The sequence below is a fragment of the Telmatherina bonti genome, assembly GCF_933228915.1.
Source record: "Telmatherina bonti genome assembly, chromosome: 4".
In the NCBI taxonomy this organism is placed as follows: Eukaryota; Metazoa; Chordata; class Actinopteri; order Atheriniformes; family Telmatherinidae; genus Telmatherina; species Telmatherina bonti.
In genome coordinates this window covers 6832781-6850464 of record NC_136622.1, presented here as the reverse complement: position 1 = coordinate 6850464, position 17684 = coordinate 6832781, and the positions used below count along the sequence as shown (strand labels likewise).

The following is a 17684-nucleotide window of genomic DNA, read 5'->3' as shown; positions in this document are numbered from 1 at the left end:
AGTTGGTGCCAAAAACGATACGGTCTCTTACCATCTCATCACTTTTGTTGTAGTTACAGTCTTTAATGAGAAGTTTGAGCTCTGTGACAAAATGCTTGAAGGACTCACCGCCTCCTTGGGTTTTTTCATGGAATTTGTACCTGGCAAATATGGGGTTTGCCTTTGGGGTGAGGTACGCTGTAAATCCGTCGTAGTACGTTTTTAACGTTTTCGCTTCGTGTGTGTGGACGTCCCGTTGCTAGCGTCTGACATGGTGCCATAAAGCAAAATGCTGTGTGTGGTTTCTCAGTCTCAGGGGGTTGCTGGGCAACGGCATCTGTTGCATAATGAATGTTAATGTGCCATTATAACCAGTCAGAAACATATTTTTAAGATCAGAAAGTTACTTTGTGCATCTTTCAAGGCAGTAACAGAACAAATCATTTAAATGCTGCTAAAAGATGAAAGGAGTCTGAATGTGTAAAGATGAAGTAGTTTTACAGCTTTTTAAATATGTTTTATGTAAATGGTAAGAAGGGTGTACCCTGCCTTTCCCCAAAGACTGCTGGTATAGACTCCAGCTTCCCCACAACCCGTAATGGGACTAAATGGTTAGGATGATGATGAATGAATGAATGAATGAATGAATGGTAAGTGCATCATGGTGAAATGAGGAGCCAGGCTTTTTACTGGGTGAAAAAGAATGGTGTCCCCTTTATTTAATTATGACAGCTTTGGGAAAAAAACTGATTACCACAATTAAAGTGGTGATTTAATGTAAAAGTAAAGCAAATTTTGTAGGAAAACAATCAGTGTTATACATATCATGTAGCAATGGCCATGGTCAGAGTTGCCCTGATCAGCTCATAAAATGATAACAGACACATCAGCAAATTTCCCAAATTTCGTACTGACTGCGCTAAGAATTTATATGCAAAACACCCTTTTGGAGGTATTTTTTCTCCTTTCTCTTTCTGTCTTTCGTCTGTCCTCTCCGGTCCAGCAGTACAAATTCTACAATTCAAACAATAATACAAAATAAATATAGAAATAAAATAAAAATTCAGAAAGTCAAGGGGATCATTATATCTATAAAGCTTCCCTTGGCAGAGAAAATTTGCTCAGCAGAACATCCAGACCATCATTCTGCTACCTAAATGCTGGACAAGACAAAAAAAAAAAAAAAAAGAATTTTTATGCAAAACAAACAGAAGTGGAGATAAGACCCAACCTTGGGGGATCCAGCGGATGACAAAACAATGTCAGATAATACACCATTTACTTTTACATGGCGATCGTTCTGTGAGGAAGTCCGGAAGCCAACAGATTGTGTTTGGAGAGGAGGTTGGCTACACTTATAAGCCATAGATGTACATACAGTTTCATGATAGCCATTACTGCGACGCTTTGAGATTTAAAACCTGATCCTAAATAAGCCAATCACCCACAGTGTCGTTGAGTGATAGTTTTTCTTTGGTCGACTGCTGACAATCTAAATACTAATCAGTAACACTCATCTGAGAAGCTTCATCAAGACTTAAACTGACATCTCCATGTAGGAAGGCTTTGTATTAGATACAGTGGTGTAGTCCAGGGTATACGCGGGTATATGGAGTATACCCACTTCTTTTTCAGTCAGCTGGCTTTTGCTTAGCATTGCTTAGGTGGGAGCAAACACCCCCTTTTGTGCCTGCCTCCCTTCTCAGTTACAGCCTTTGAGCCGGGCTGTAACACAGCATAGAGTATACCCACTTCTAAACTTGTAAACCCCCTGTGATGCTGCTTTTATAAATACAAACGTCCCTAAACTAAGCTAAGCTAAGGTTAGCGATGCTACACTGGTGCCGTTAGCCATCAGCTGCATTAACTTCAGCTTGAACATAGACATAATGAAGATATATGTACATAAGTCTATGAGCTTGTCTCTCACCAGCTCTATGTGCCAGTATCGGTTTAGTAATTTCACAACTCTTCCTCCCTGAAACCAAAGAGCAGAATTTATGTGACAATGTGCAAATATACTGGTGGATTTTTGGGGTGAACTAACTAGTCGTCTTACATGTCACTTTTTATGAAACAATGTCTTTCTGAGCTATTTTTCTTTTGTTTGTTTTGTTTTTTAAAACAAGGATGAAATATTTAGAGTACCCAGTTTGCAGGTGATTTAGTACGAGTGACTGTGTAAATAAGCGGGAGGTGCGAACGTGTTTGATCCTCTATTTAAACTCTAAAGAGCAGAAGAGCAACTCTGAATGCCCTTTGATGCTGAACGATTGAGATGCAGTTGCATAATCACTTGGGGGAACACTGTGCCACCTGACGCCTGAGACGTATTTAAACTTCAGTTGAGCTTTTGCACCTTTAGCTGGAGAGTGGAACAATGGGGATTGTTTGGGTTCTGCTTCTGTGTGTCCTGACCAGTCAGCTTGGCCAAGGTTCGCTATATTGTTTTTCTTTTTTTTTTTTCTTTTTCTTGTTGTAATTGTTGACTGGTATTCAAAGACTTGCTGAAAATATACTTGCATTGCAATGCTTACAGGGTCACTAATGCCAGGTGGTCAAACAAACGGAGTATATTAAATGCAGACTATAAGGAGAAATTATTTTTTATTAACTTCCTGCCTCTTGTATTGCAGCTCTTTCTCCAAATAAGATTTCTTTCAAGAAGACCATCTCATTCCTCCAGTCACTGAATTGCATGTGGAAGCAACCTGATGGGGGTAAGCAGTGTGTCTGCTGGTCGACATCTGCCATTACCTGGAGCCACAGTCAGTGTTGTCATGGAAACTTTGACTCTTCTTTCAGTGCAAGTGGAAGCCAATGAAGTGGAAGCTGAGAGGGCGCTTGGATTTGGGCCAAATGACCAAGCTGTTGCTTGTTGGTGGGCAACGACTCCTCTGCTGGCAACGCCACCTCGGCAGGCGATGACTCCTCTGCTGGCAGCGCCACCTCGGCGGGCGATGACTCCTCTGCTGGCGACGCCACCTCGGCGGGCGACGACTCCTCTGCTGGCGACGCCACCTCGGCGGGCGACGACTCCTGTGCTGGCAACGCCACCTCGGCGGGCGACGACTCCTCTGCTGGCGACGCCACCTCGGCGGGCGACGACTCCTCTGCTGGCGACGCCACCTCGGCGGGCGACGACTCCTCTGCTGGCAACGTCACCTCGGCAGGCGACGACTCCTCTGCTGGCGACGCCACCTCAGCGGGCGACGACTCCTCTGCTGGCGACGCCACCTCGGCAGGCGACGACTCCTCTGCTGGCGACGCCACCTCGGCGGGCGATGACTCCTGTGCTGGCAACGCCACCTCGGCGGGCGACGACTCCTGTGCTGGCGACGCCACCTCGGCAGGCGACGACTCCTGTGCTGGCGACGCCACCTCGGCAGGCGACGACTCCTCTGCTGGCGACGCCACCTCGGCAGGCGACGACTCCTGTGCTGGCGACGCCACCTCGGCGGGCGACGACTCCTGTGCTGGCGACGCCACCTCGGCAGGCGACGACTCCTCTGCTGGCGACGCCACCTCGGCAGGCGACGACTCCTGTGCTGGCAACGCCACCTCGGCGGGCGACGACTCCTCTGCTGGCGACGCCACCTCGGCAGGCGATGACTCCTGTGCTGGCAACGCCTCCTCTGCTGGCGACGCCACCTCGGCGGGCGACGACTCCTCTGCTGGCGACGCCACCTCGGCAGGCGACGACTCCTCTGCTGGCGACGCCACCTCGGCAGGCGACGACTCCTCTGCTGGCGACGCCACCTCGGCGGGCGATGACTCCTCTGCTGGCGACGTCACCTCGGCAGGCGACGACTCCTCTGCTGGCGACGCCACCTCGGCCGGCGACGACTCCTCTGCTGGCGACGCCACCTCGGCAGGCGACGACTCCTCTGCTGGCGACGCCACCTCGGCAGGCGACGACTCCTGTGCTGGCGACGCCACCTCGGCGGGCGATGACTCCTCTGCTGGCAACGCCACCTCGGCGGGCGACGACTCCTCTGCTGGCAACGCCACCTCGGCGGGCGACGACTCCTCTGCTGGCAACGCCACCTCGGCAGGCGACGACTCCTCTGCTGGCAACGCCACCTCAGCGGGCGACGACTCCTGTGCTGGCAACGCCACCTCGGCGGGCGACGACTCCTCTGCTGGCGACGCCACCTCGGCAGGCGACGACTCCTCTGCTGGCAACGCCTCCTCTGCTGGCAACGCCACCTCGGCAGGCGACGACTCCTCTGCTGGCAACGCCACCTCGGCAGGCGATGACTCCTCTGCTGGCGACGCCACCTCGGCGGGCGACGACTCCTCTGCTGGCAACGCCACCTCGGCGGGCGACGACTCCTCTGCTGGCAACGCCACCTCGGCGGGCGACGACTCCTCTGCTGGCGACGCCACCTCGGCAGGCGATGACTCCTCTGCTGGCGACGCCACCTCGGCGGGCGACGACTCCTCTGCTGGCAACGCCACCTCGGCGGGCGACGACTCCTCTGCTGGCAACGCCACCTCGGCAGGCGACGACTCCTCTGCTGGCAACGCCACCTCGGCAGGCGACGACTCCTCTGCTGGCAACGCCACCTCGGCAGGCGACGACTCCTCTGCTGGCGACGCCACCTCGGCAGGCGACGACTCCTCTGCTGGCAACGCCACCTCAGCGGGCGACGACTCCTGTGCTGGCGACGCCACCTCGGCGGGCGACGACTCCTCTGCTGGCGACGCCACCTCGGCAGGCGACGACTCCTCTGCTGGCGACGCCACCTCGGCAGGCGACGACTCCTCTGCTGGCGACGCCACCTCGGCGGGCGACGACTCCTCTGCTGGCAACGCCACCTCGGCGGGCGATGACTCCTCTGCTGGCGATGCCACCTCGGCGGGCGACGACTCCTCTGCCATGTGAGGCTTTGGTTAATAAAATCAAGTTTACTTACACTTTGGTCATGCATCCTTCCGGTGTCTTTATTTTTTTATTTATTTTTTCATGGATGATCTAGGACGATTAACTCCACTGCTGACTCTTCATGGCGAGTTTCAACAACGCCACAAGTTTCATTCGGAGTGGGTTTTATGTGTTTAAAAGTGGGGCAAACAATTTGAATGTAGCGCCATCTCTTAGCTCCTCCCCCTCCAATCTGAGACATACGCAGCTGCCTGCGCCACACTACACCCCTCCCACTCCCCCAAACATGCACATCACAGCCTTTTTCCATATTTCGTAGGAGAAAGCAAACCAAGCCACGTCTGAAGTCCTGCGTTTTCTCCAGTGTTCCAGCTGAGCAGCACAGGTAATTGCATGTCACCGATCAGACATGCAGTGGACATATCAGCGGGAAAGATTTCCCGACCCTCCCGCTAACCAGCCGAGTAAATTGTTGGTGGAAAAAGCTGTGAATAAAAAAAAAGCCTTGGATCATGCAAGGAGCAAAACCAGAGGGGAGGGGCCAAGACAGGGCACCACTTTCACATCCTGCTAGCTCCCCAACATCACCTAGCCTGGCTTTAAGCGCTGGATGTTGCTGCTTGGAATAGATCTACAGATGAATCTCTCCAACACCAGCTGGATCACTTGTCATAATCCAGTCATATAGCGGTGTAAAGATGGAGCCAAAAGTTGTGGAAATTGTTGCACGTAAGACGGGTTAAAACTGATCAAAATTAAAGTATTTTACACAGATGACAAAGCTGATAGCGGAACTGCAGGAGTCAAATAAGAAATATAAGGTCTTTAAAAACTAGATTTAAAAAAAAAAAAAAAAAAAAAAAGCTTATTTTGTTCATGATTTTCTACTGTATTGGGAATACTTGTTACAAAGTATAGTTTATGTAAATATTTGAGTTTGATCATTGCAAACAACCAGCAGAGTTCAGAAAGTTACAGTTCAAAAGTAACCGTGTCAAAGCATCTTCCCAACAGCCATGCAAATAGTCATCACTGCTTGTTGGTCATCACTGTTTGTGTTGCACTGCAGCTACAACACAAACAGCCACCTGAGGAAATGCAAATATTTGTAGTGTTGGTATTCAAATTAAACACAAAACCTGCATAAACGGAGAAACATATTTATATCAAATAACTGGTGTAGTTTGAGATGATCATAAGTTATACACCCCCATGTTATTGCAGGACTTTTAGTTCTTCATGTCATGTAAACAACTGGAACTGCTGTGAGTTCAGTCGAGTTGATTTTTCACAGTCAAGCATGTTCAAGTCACGCAGAAACCACGTGTACACACAGACGTTCTGGACAGTTCTGTTTTATTCTGTCTCCTCACATGAAGAAATTACCGATAGATGGATGGATAGATGTGGAAGAGTTCTGTCCCACTCTTCTCTACAGAACTGTTGTAACTCGGCCTCATTGGAGGCTTTTCCACCATGAACTGCCTGTTTAAGGTCCCATTACACAGCGTTGCAAATGGATTCCAGTCTGAACTTTGACTCCGCCTCCAAAGCCTTTATTTTGTTGTTTGGAAGCCATTCAGAGGTGGACCTGCTGCCGTCTTTCGGGTCGTCCTGTTGCAGAACCAAACTCTGCTTGAGCTTGAGGTGATGAACTGATGGCGGAACATCGTCCTTCATGATGTTCTGGTAGACGTGAAGTTTATGGTTCCATCAATCACAGCAAGCCGTCCAGGTCCTGAAGCAGCAAAGCAGCTGCAGACCATCACACTCCCCCCACCGTGCTGGACTGCTGGTATGATGTTTTATTTTCACACCAGACGTAGCCGGACACACACCTTCCAGAAAGTTCAGCTTCTGTCTCGTCAGTCCGAGGAATATTCTTCCAGAAGTCTTGGGGATCATCCAGATGTTTCTTGGCAGATGTGAGACGAGTCTTTGTGTTTCTTGTGGTCAGTCGTGGTTTGGCCTTGGAACTCTCCCATGATGCATTTCAGTCCAGTCTCTTTCCATTGTTGAATCATGAACTCTGACCCAAACTGAGGCAGATGAGGCCGGCAGTTCTTTACATGTTGTTCTGGGTTCTTCTGTGACTCCTGGAGGAGTCGTCGTCGTGCTGTTGGAGTCGTGTTGGCAGGCCGACCGCCTCCAGGAAGGCTTGTTCCCAGTTGTCTCCGTGTGTGGGTAATGGGTCTGACTGGTTGGCTGGAGTCCTAAAGCATCAGAAACGGCTTGTAACCTTTCCAAACTGTCAGATTTCAGTCACTTTGTTTCTCTCTTGTTCTTGAATGTCTCACTTGTTCTTGAATGTCTCTGCATGGCGGCTTGATGTGTTTCTCTTCCAGCCTGCTTCACTTCCTCACACAGCTTCTGTTTAAGTCATCTCTTCATTGGTCAGGTCTGGCAGTAGCTTTTTTTCCTTAATAAAAACAAACCACATTTTAATAACTGCATTTTGTATTTCCTCGGGTTATGTTAGTCGAAAAGGAACATACACCATTCACAAAAAGTTAGGGATATTCAGCTTTTGGGTGAAATTTCACAACAAGCCTAAAATGCATTCAAACCTGTACAGGTGAACTTAATGTGATCTTCTCTAAGCTTTTAAATGCACATGTCCAACTGTTAAATGTTTCAATAAATTTTGCACAAGTTGCTGTTCTCTAACAAGGAGCTTAACGGCAAAAATCACGGCAGGTGTGTGATCCTTGAATTGACCAATAAATGTCCTGGTTCAATTAGAGCTGGTGTTTAAACAGTTGTCCTCATCATGCTGTTCACATTTTGACATCATGAGACCAAGACGACACCTAACAATGGGACAACAGTCCCTTGCCATTGCGATGCTTCAAACAGGACGTTCTCAGACAGAAGTGGCCACTGAGCTTGGAGTGTCACAGAGTGTCATCAGCAGGTTGCAACAGAGATATGGAGAGACTGGAAGAGTCACAGAAAGGCCTAGAAGTGGACGTCCTTTGGCCACATCCCGTGCTGATGACCGCTACATTGTGAACACTGCCCTGAGAAACCGGATGATGAATGCCACTCAACTCCAGGCACGTTTAAGAGAGGTGAGAGGCACCCAAGTGTCACGTCAGACCATTCCAAACCGTTTCCATCAGCGTGGTCTGCGTGCTAGACGACCTGCACGGGTACCTGACCACACCACCAGGCACAGGCATCATCGTCTTGCATGGGCCAGGGAGCATTTACGCTGGACGAGGAACCAGTGGGCCTCAGTGCTGTTCTCTGATGAAAGTCGATTCACACTGAGCAGAAATGATGGCCGGCAACGATGTTGGAGACGTCAGGGAGAGCGCTATGCATCAGCCACTGTTGTCACCAGGCCAGCTTTTGGTGGTGGCAGTGTTACAGTGTGGGCAGGGGTGTCCACTTGGTACAGAACTGCCCTACACTTTGTGAATGGTACAGTGACAAGCCCATACTACCTGAATACCATCATTAATCCAGTGATTGTGCCCCTACATGAACAGCACAGGCCTAATTTCATCTTCATGGACGACAATGCTCCTGCTCATCGAGGCCGCATCATCAGGGAACGGTTGTTGGAGACTGGTGTACCTCAAATGGAATGGCCTGCACTCTCTCCAGACCTGAATCCCATTGAAAACCTGTGGGATCAGCTGAGCCGTCGTGTAGAGGCTCGAAACCCTGCACCCCAGAACCTCAATGACCTGAGGGCTGCCCTTCAAGAAGAGTGGGATGCCATGCCTCAGCAGGCAATAAGTTGCCTTGTGAACAGCATGAGACGTCGTTGTCAAGCTGTAATTGATGCTCAAGGGCACATGACCAGATATTGAGACGTTCACATTTTTTGTTGTGGTGTAACTACCATTGTTGTTACCTTTTGTGTTGAATGAATTTTTTGAGATGAGGAAATCAGTAGTGCATCCTTCTACTTAAATGTCTTACTTTTATGATATTATATCACTGTAGCATGAACATATTGCATTTTCCATAAATTTCACCTGAAAGCCAAATATCCCTAACTTTTTGTGAGTAGTGTATGTGTGATGATGTGAAACTTTTACCGCGGCCACAGGGGGCTCTAGCGGGGGCTTTTTGATACTATTATTAGAAAGATCTTTTCATAAATTGGATTATTAGCTGGAATAACGTAAATTATATCATAAATGTGTTTCAACTAAATCATATTAAAACAACCACTAATAATGTATTCAAATGTTTACCTTGCTGTTATTATTTCAAATCAATACACACCCAGTGAGGCGACGATACCTCGTGATGTTTTCCATCAAATTAAAGCAAGAAATAACTGTTTTCATCAACTCCATGTTTTTGTCTTTAAGCTCTACATCCTGGTTATTTCTCAGTCAGGTTCGTCAGGGTGTCGCTCTGATATGTAAACTCATAATTGATCATCACTTCGGTTACAGTTTAAACTGTGTTAACGCCCATGTTTTTACTGAGTGTTTCTCATCAATACTGTGATAATATTTATTTTTGATGGTCTATCATCACATGCATGCTTATAAAAGCAAAAGGGTAATTTATAAAGACAGACTTGTCTTTTCCAAGTCATCCTGTTAGCAGCTGCTGATTCTTCCTCGTCACGTTGTCACAGCAAGGTAAAGGTTTCTGTTGTTGGGTTTAATGGGCGTATTGGCTGTAAACGTGGAGACAAGTCCCTACAGAAGCTCATAGCATCAGGCAATGCCTGTCTGTCAGGATTTTTAACAAACATATTTAAGTCAGATCCTCTTTCTGTGAGCAGGTTGTGTGAATGAACTGTCATTTTTCCACAGATGGCGTCTCGTCTTCTTTGGCTCTTCTGTGGACTGCTGATTGGAGCAGACCTAAGTCAGGTTGGAACTTGATCCTGATTCTTTTAGTTATACACTTTTTGCTTTGATTTGTTTATCAAATTACTTGATGACAAGTCCTATTTTATATTTTATGCTTTTTCTTCAATCAAAGATCTTGTTTCTAGCAGCAGGCTGTTGAATAGAAAACTTTAACCAATAACATAAATGATTATGTTAAAAAGAGAATTAAGCTCATGCAGTATTTGTTACTGATACATTGTTCTTTGTATCCACAGAGTGTTTGTGTTCGACAAGGTTAGTGTTTGTTTTTTTCTACAGATGGAATCCAGTAAAGAACAAGAGCCAATAAAATTATCAAGCATTTTGAATTTGTCTGTAATTTTATGAAGCCATTTCCAACATATTTCAATGCTCCCGGCTTCATCATTATCAGAATTTTACAGAATTTTGATTGCATTTAGATTTATAAAGATTTAGGTGAAGAAATGTTAATAAATGACTTTATTTCTTTGTTGGCCCCTCTGATGTTCCCATCGCTGTGCAGCCTGCCCTTCCGGATGGACGCAGTATGGAAGTTTCTGCTACCTGTTTCAAAACACTGAAATGGACTGGGCTTCTGCTGAGGTACGACAGCTTTAGTTTTGCAAATGAACAGATTTACAACTTTTTGACTTCATCGGTACCAAACAGTTGCAACATTTTTATCCACCAACGTCCACGTTAGACGGGTTAGATGTCCTGACATCAGGCTGTTTTACAGGATTTACTTTCCTTCCATTCAGTGTGGATCATGTTTCTTGTACTGGGGAGAGAAAACCTGCAACTGGGGTGTAAACTGGTATAAACAGTGGACATTAGTGCTGCTGACGTGATGAGTTAGTTAGTTTTCTGTCTTCCCCTGCAGCGTTACTGCATTTCTCAGCAAGGAAATCTGGCTTCCATCCAAAGCAATGCAGTGTATACCTTCCTGACAAATCTCATCTACAGCAGAGCAAGTTCCCACAAACGAACCTGGGTTGGGGGTTATGATGCTGTAAAGGTGAGACTTTAACTGATGAGGTAAGCTGCTATATGCTGTTTACAGGGATGTTTTCAGTGGGATTAGTCCCAAACGCAGGGAGTGGAACCGCTGCTGCATCATGGTGTCTTTAGCAATAAAACCTCTTTTCATCATTTTCAACTGTTAATAATTAAAGCAAAATTCTTAAAAATTAAGACGGTAAAAAAGATTTTGGTTCTGTTTCTGCTGGGTGATAAAATATACCAGCAACTTGAGAATAAACCTTTTCCTGTATTTTTTTTCCCTGGCTTATGTAAAGTAGCCACGTAGCGTTACTTTGGGCTTTTCGACAATTTTTCAAAGCTTTTCTCCTCATTTTCATTCCTAAAACTGTGAAACTTGCAGTTTTTTGTTCCATACCGCGCCATCTTTACTGAAAATGACCTGGTCATGACCCCCACGTCACGTCCGCGGACACATAAACGTAAAAAAACGTGTTTCCATTACACTTTTGTAATATATTTCTATATCAAAACATCTGAAAAACCACCTGGTGAGTGTCAAAACCTTTTAGCTATATTTCAGTATTTTTTTCAATGTGTGTCCATTATCAGTTTTTTTTTATTTCAATATTTGCTTTTTGTGCAATTCTAGGTGTCATGGAAACGCACGACATCATAGAGTCAGTCATTCAGTCAGTTACCTGGACGACAGGAAAATACCAGCAGATAAGAGAGCTCACTGAAAAGTTCAGTTTTAAAACACCAGAAAATAGATGATATGAAACGAAATGAATAAACAGTCCAGCTGACGACGAGGTCCCCCCCCCCCCCTCGCTCCGGAGGGGGGCCGCGTTGGGTCGGCTATCTTCTGTTTGGGTCTGAGAACCAGTTCAGTTCTGAGTCCAGCTGCTAGAGTTGGACTGAGGAGTGATCAGCTGACAATCAGAAAGTTTGATCCCTCTGTCCTCATATCAACCTCATCCTGTTGCCATGGAGATCACCACGCGGAAACCTGGACATGGATCTAACTGGTGATGACGACGGTGATGAGAAAATTATTATCGTTATTATTAATATCAACTATTAATATTGATGACATGAAATTTCATTTATAAAGTACTTTTCATGCAACAAAGTGTTTTACGTAATAAAAGAAAAATCTGCATGTTAAAATAAAGCTTTCACACACCAACGGACACAACACAGCGATCTCCTCAACACACACACATGAAAATAAAATCCCAAAAGCAGAACATCTGGCTCGACGCTGCTGTGAGAAAACGACCTCCTGGCAGTCCACGGTTGAAAGTTCTACATAGTCTGCCTGGTTGCAAATAAGGAAATGTGTTTCTACGTCTCTGGCAGGACGGTGTGTGGCTGTGGAGCGATGGGTCAAGGTTCACCTTCAGCTCCTGGGCCAAAGGAGAACCAAACAACAGTGGTGGGCGGGAAAGTTGCATGGAGATGAACCTCAGAGGTAGAGATGAGTAAATGTCCTGTTGATGACTGTTTCAGAGGTCAAACACATTGCAGGTTGTTTAACTAAATGATTCAGTTGTGTGATGATATTAGATTTTTTCCCCATTCTTCGTTACATCTCAAGGTCTCGTTGTTTAGGATCAAATATTCTCTTTTTAAAGATGAAATCTGTTTTTGTTATGTTAAACTAAAGTAAATACACTAAATGTTTGTTTGTAATTTCTCTTCTCAGGACAATATTCCGCCAACGATGAAAGGTGCAGCAGCAGAAGATCCTTTATCTGTCAGAGACGTGTGCAGTAGTGCATCGTCTCCTGACACCGTGATGTCACATCGTTTCCACTGACGTCACTAACATGTCTGCTAAAAGATACTTTCATAAATATGATTTCACATCAGTCTGAATCAATCATACAAATAAAAGCATATTAAAAGGTTTCACTTGTTTATATCATTTTATTGTTTCCATAATTTCTGGATTTAAATAGAAAACATTGAATAAAATTACAATTTAGACATGAAGTGAAGACGTTGTCACTTTAAAAGAATTTCACACAAACAACATGAAACATTTATAATATGTGTTTAATATCATTTTAATCATTACATGTTGGGGCTGCATGGTGGGGTAATGGCTCGTACTGCTGCCCCACAGCGAGCAGCTGGTTCCAGTCTCAGCTGGGGAGGACTTTGCATGTTTTCCCCACATATGTGTGGGTTCTTCCTCTGTACAAACTGGAAATTAATGGGTTTTTTTTTATTACAAAACAAATATCACTGAATAGTTGTGGGTCATTAGCAAATTAAACAGACAGTGTGGCTGTTTCAGGCCACAGCGACACAAACATAACTGCTAGAACATAACAATGTTCGGTAAAAACGGATTGAAAAGGATTTGAAAACATGTTTTTATTAATTCAGAGTCTTATTTATTCTTTTTAAAGAGTGAAAGGAGAGAAACATGAAAAAGATCAATTAATTTCACGTTGTTAACGCGATCTGTCCAGCAGGTGGCAGCAGAGTTCTCTGCTTCTGCAGCCTCGTGGAGAATAAAGTTCACTGTTTCAGAAACAGGCTGAAAGGACTCATGTAGAGTAAATGTTTATTTCCTCCCCCAAGGAGGTCATGTTTTTATCTGTTTGTTTGTCTGCTTGTGTTAAAAAAAAACCTCTCAAAGTTATGGACGGATTTTAATTAAATTTTCAGGAGTTGTTGGAAATGTCCAGGGACTTTTACAGGGATTCTTTGACACTGTGAGATAGGGCTATTTTCAACATTTCTGCACTTAACTCCAATAAAAATGGTCGGAGCACTTAGAAAAAAACACAGGACAAACTTCCAACAGGTTGTAAAATATATCGAAGACGGATCCAGGTAGAAGAATCTTTCTGGATACTGTGATCCAGAATATGACAAAATACGGGGCCTTTGGACTTTTCATCATAGGAAGAGAAGAAATAATTACAGTATGAGGACTACTGTGGCCCTTGGTGGAGGTTTGCGCTTTTAACCTAAAATACATATATTTCATCTTCTCAATTGGAGAGTTCTTTATATACCAAAAAGACTTCCTACGTGGAGATGTCTGTTTTAGCCTTTATGACAAAAAAACTGATCCAGAAAGCTGCTTCTGTGCTTGGAGTAACTCTGGAGCCGCTGGAGCTGATTGTCCAAAGAAGAATGCTGCACAAGCTGATGAAGATGACGGAGGATTCTTCACACCCTCTCCACAACACAGTGATGAAACAACAAAGTGTGTTCAGTGAGAGGCTTCTTCAGGTCCGATGTAAGACTGAAAGATACAGAAGATCATTCCTGCCAGCAGCCATCAGCCTCCGGAACAAGACCTCCTCTAGTTTATTATCTACTGCAATATTGAATTTCCCTTTGGAGATTAATAAAGTATTTTTCTATTCATTTCAGGGGTGTGACTAAAGCAAAACTGTCCATCAATGGTAATAATGTTGGCTTCAGATTAGGTTTTAAATCTCAAAGCGCCTCATAACGGTCACCATGAAGCTTGTGATCTGATGTACGATGCACCCAGCTCCACACATTCATCCCCAGATGTGTGTGTGTGTGTGTGTGTGTGTGTGTGTGTGTGTGAAATCACATCACTGAAGTTTGTGAGAAAACAGTTAAAACCTTTTACATCTTAACCGAATTTCAAATGTTCTTAACTTGTTAACTTGCATGTTATCAGAAAAAAATCAATTTTAGCTAAAACAAAAACTAAAAACAGAAATCAAAACCTGTTACTCGAATAAAATCATGAAACACAAGTAGTTAAAAGATTATAAGGTGTTTGTTTCAAGCTCTGCAGAGGTAAACTAGAACAACATTACTGAAATTTGAATTTTCTTATTGATTTATGGTTAAACAAAGGGAAAATAACGGAAGAAATCGCTGATTTTTTGTCCTGTAATACTTTATTCTCGGCTCTGGAACACATAAAGGCTGATCCGTTGGTTTGTAGGAAAGAACTGGTATTATTACTTAATTAAATGTGATATAAATTGGTTTTTTGTCACACCGTCTGTTTCACATACAGAGGCAGCAAAATGATCACCACAGTTGTTGTTTTCATTATTATTAATAAATAACTTTACAACATCTGTATGTAAAGTTAAAATGCACAAATCATCGCTGCTTGCTATAATCAGGGGTGTCCAATGTGGGTCCTCAAGGGCCGTTGTTCTGCAGGTTTTCCATGAATCCCTGCTCCAACACTTGCTTTGGCAAATGTCACATTTTGTTACCATCTCCTCTATCTGCTTGGTCATGTCTGGTCAGAACATTATGTCCCTGGCTCTTTGTTTACTCTCCTCTATGCCAAAATGTCCAGTATGTATGCGTTGTAGCATATCTTGTCTGAGTTTGTGAGGAATTATGATCTTTTCACCTTTCAGGACGATGCCGTCTGCTTCAGCAATCTCACAGCGGTGGTTCCAGAACTCACTGATGAGTGGAGGACATTTATTCCTTATTTCTGGCCAGTCTGTCTGAATAGCTCGTTAGAGAGCAGGCTGTAGCACATCATTTACTGTGGTTGTTTTGATGTCGTCAAGTCGGTCCGTACTCACTGGTGCTGTGCTGATGACAGTGTGCACTTGGGTTTCCATAGCTTCAGCTAGCGAGCTGTCCTCATCATCCACAGATTTTCTGGACAATGTATCCGCCACTGGGATTCCCTGGCCTGGTTTGTGGACGAGAGTTATGCTGTATTTCTGTAGGGCAAGCAGCATGCATTTCAGGCGTGGTGGTGAGAGGGCTAAGGGTTTCCGGTTTATGGCTTCCAGTGGCTTGTGGTCTGACTCCTGCATGATTGTTGCTCCCAAGCCACTTTTTGATGCATCCACTTGCAGGGTTACTTCTTTCTCAGGGTCAAAGTAGGCAAGTACTGGCCCTGGTTCAGCTGGGATGGTCTCTTTTATCTGCTGAAATGCTTTGTCATGTGTTTTGTTCCATTGGAACACTGTTTCCTGACGCAACAGGCCCCGGAGTGGTGCGCTTGTTTCTGCTAGCTTGGGGGAAAACCTGGCAAGGTGGTTCACCATACCAAGAAATGTTTCCAGCTCTGCCTCATTTTCTGGTGGCTGCATGTCCCTTATAGCCTTTACCTTGAGAGGATCGGGTTTCAGTCCATTAGCTGTGAGTCTGTGTCCAAAGAAACTCACCTCAGTGACGCAGATGCGACATTTATCTGGGTTCAGCTTTAAACCTCTTTCTCTGGTACGGGTGAGCATAGCTCTGAGGTTGCAGTCGTGCTCCTCCTTTGTTTTTCCAAAAACGATGATGTCGTCTACAATGCCAGCCACTCCCTGCAAGCCTTCGTAAGTTTAATCTACCCTCCACTGGAACTCATCCTGTGCAGACACGATATCGAAGGGCAGTCTGAGAAAGCGATATCTGCCAAAGACAGTATTAAAAGTGGTGAGCAGTGATGACTCTTTACTCAGCTTCAGGCCCATTAGCCAGATCTTGCAGCGAGTATACTGAAATATTGTGCTCCAGCCAACTTGCTCATTACATCCTCGAGTGTAGGAAGGGGGTAATGCGGCCTCATTATAGCTTTGTTCAAAGGACGTGGATCCAGGCATATGCGTAGTTTTTGTGTCTTGGGTTTTTCACATATTACGAGTGCATTCACCCATTGAGTGGGCTCTGTTACTTTACGGATTATGTTGTCTCTTTCCATGTTTTTTAGCTCTTTTTTCAGACGATGTCTGAGTGCAAAAGGAACTCTCCTTGGCGGGCACGTCACTGGTGTTGCATTATGGTCTATTCTGAAACTGCACTCACCCGAGAATTCACCAATTCCTTTGAAGATGTCTGAGTACTCCTTCAGTATGTCACACTCTCTGATTGGGGCTGTGACTGCATACACGACTTTGATAAGCCCTAGTGCTTTGCATGCTTTGTAGCCTAGAATGGGTGGGCCATTGCAGTCCACAATGTAGTACTGAACTGATATTGATCGGTCTTTGTATTTGCTTCCCAGGTTGCAGTAACCTCTCACTTTCAGTGCGCTTCCACCATAGCTATATAGTCTCTGCTTGTCCTTTAGCAGCACTGTGTTTGGCATGAGTTGGATGAAATCCTTTTCAGGTATAACACTTGTCTGTGCTCCAGTATCTAGCTTGAACGCCAGCTTTAGTCTGTTTGGTCCCGATTCGATGCTTGCGAATGCACAGTCCTCCTCATCTTATTCAGCTGCTGTAACAGTGTCCACAAACAGCTCCGTGTTGGAGTGGCTGAGCTCTTCAACAGTGTGTGCCTCCTTGTATCCTGTTCTGTATACAGTGTGGGGCTTAGATCTGCATGCTTTAGCAAAGTGGTTAAACTTTTTACACTTCAGGCATTGTTTCCCCTTTGCTGGACATTCAGGCACTACAAGGTTTAGTGGATACTCTGGAGCCTTCACTTGATCTTTTAGTATGCTTAGCATATTCTGGTTTTCCAGTCTTGCAACATATGGCATTTACTTCGTGGCTGTCGTTAGCCATAGCCTTTAGCTGAACTTGTGCTAGCTTGTGGGAGCGGGCTATGTCAACTGCTTTCTCTAACGTTAGCTCAGGGCCTTGGCTTAGCAGTTTTTCTCTTACTTTTGGGGAGTTGGTGCCAAAAACGATACGGTCTCTTACCATCTCATCACTTTTGTTGTAGTTACAGTCTTTAATGAGAAGTTTGAGCTCTGTGACAAAATGCTTGAAGGACTCACCGCCTCCTTGGGTTTTTTCATGGAATTTGTACCTGGCAAATATGGGGTTTGCCTTTGGGGTGAGGTACGCTGTAAATCCGTCGTAGTACGTTTTTAACGTTTTCGCTTCGTGTGTGTGGACGTCCCGTTGCTAGCGTCTGACATGGTGCCATAAAGCAAAATGCTGTGTGTGGTTTCTCAGTCTCAGGGGGTTGCTGGGCAACGGCATCTGTTGCATAATGAATGTTAATGTGCCATTAAAATCAGTCAGAAACATATTTTTAAGATCAGAAAGTTACTTTGTGCTTCTTTCAAGGCAGTAACAGAA

The 17684-nt window shown here is 45.1% G+C and overlaps 1 protein-coding gene across 1 annotated transcript; it reads left to right on the top strand.

The window, feature by feature from the left end:
- Nucleotides 1-91: 91 nt before the first annotated feature.
- Nucleotides 92-12168, top strand: LOC306755272 (galactose-specific lectin nattectin-like; the record flags this gene model as incomplete). The annotated part of the gene is made up of 6 exons (XM_079239597.1): nt 92-172; nt 9655-9714; nt 9951-9969; nt 10220-10299; nt 10580-10714; nt 12043-12168. The coding sequence occupies 6 exons, from the start codon at nt 92-94 to the stop codon at nt 12166-12168; spliced, it is 501 nt and encodes a 166-aa protein (XP_079095723.1).
- Between the last annotated feature and the right edge of the window lie 5516 nt (nt 12169-17684).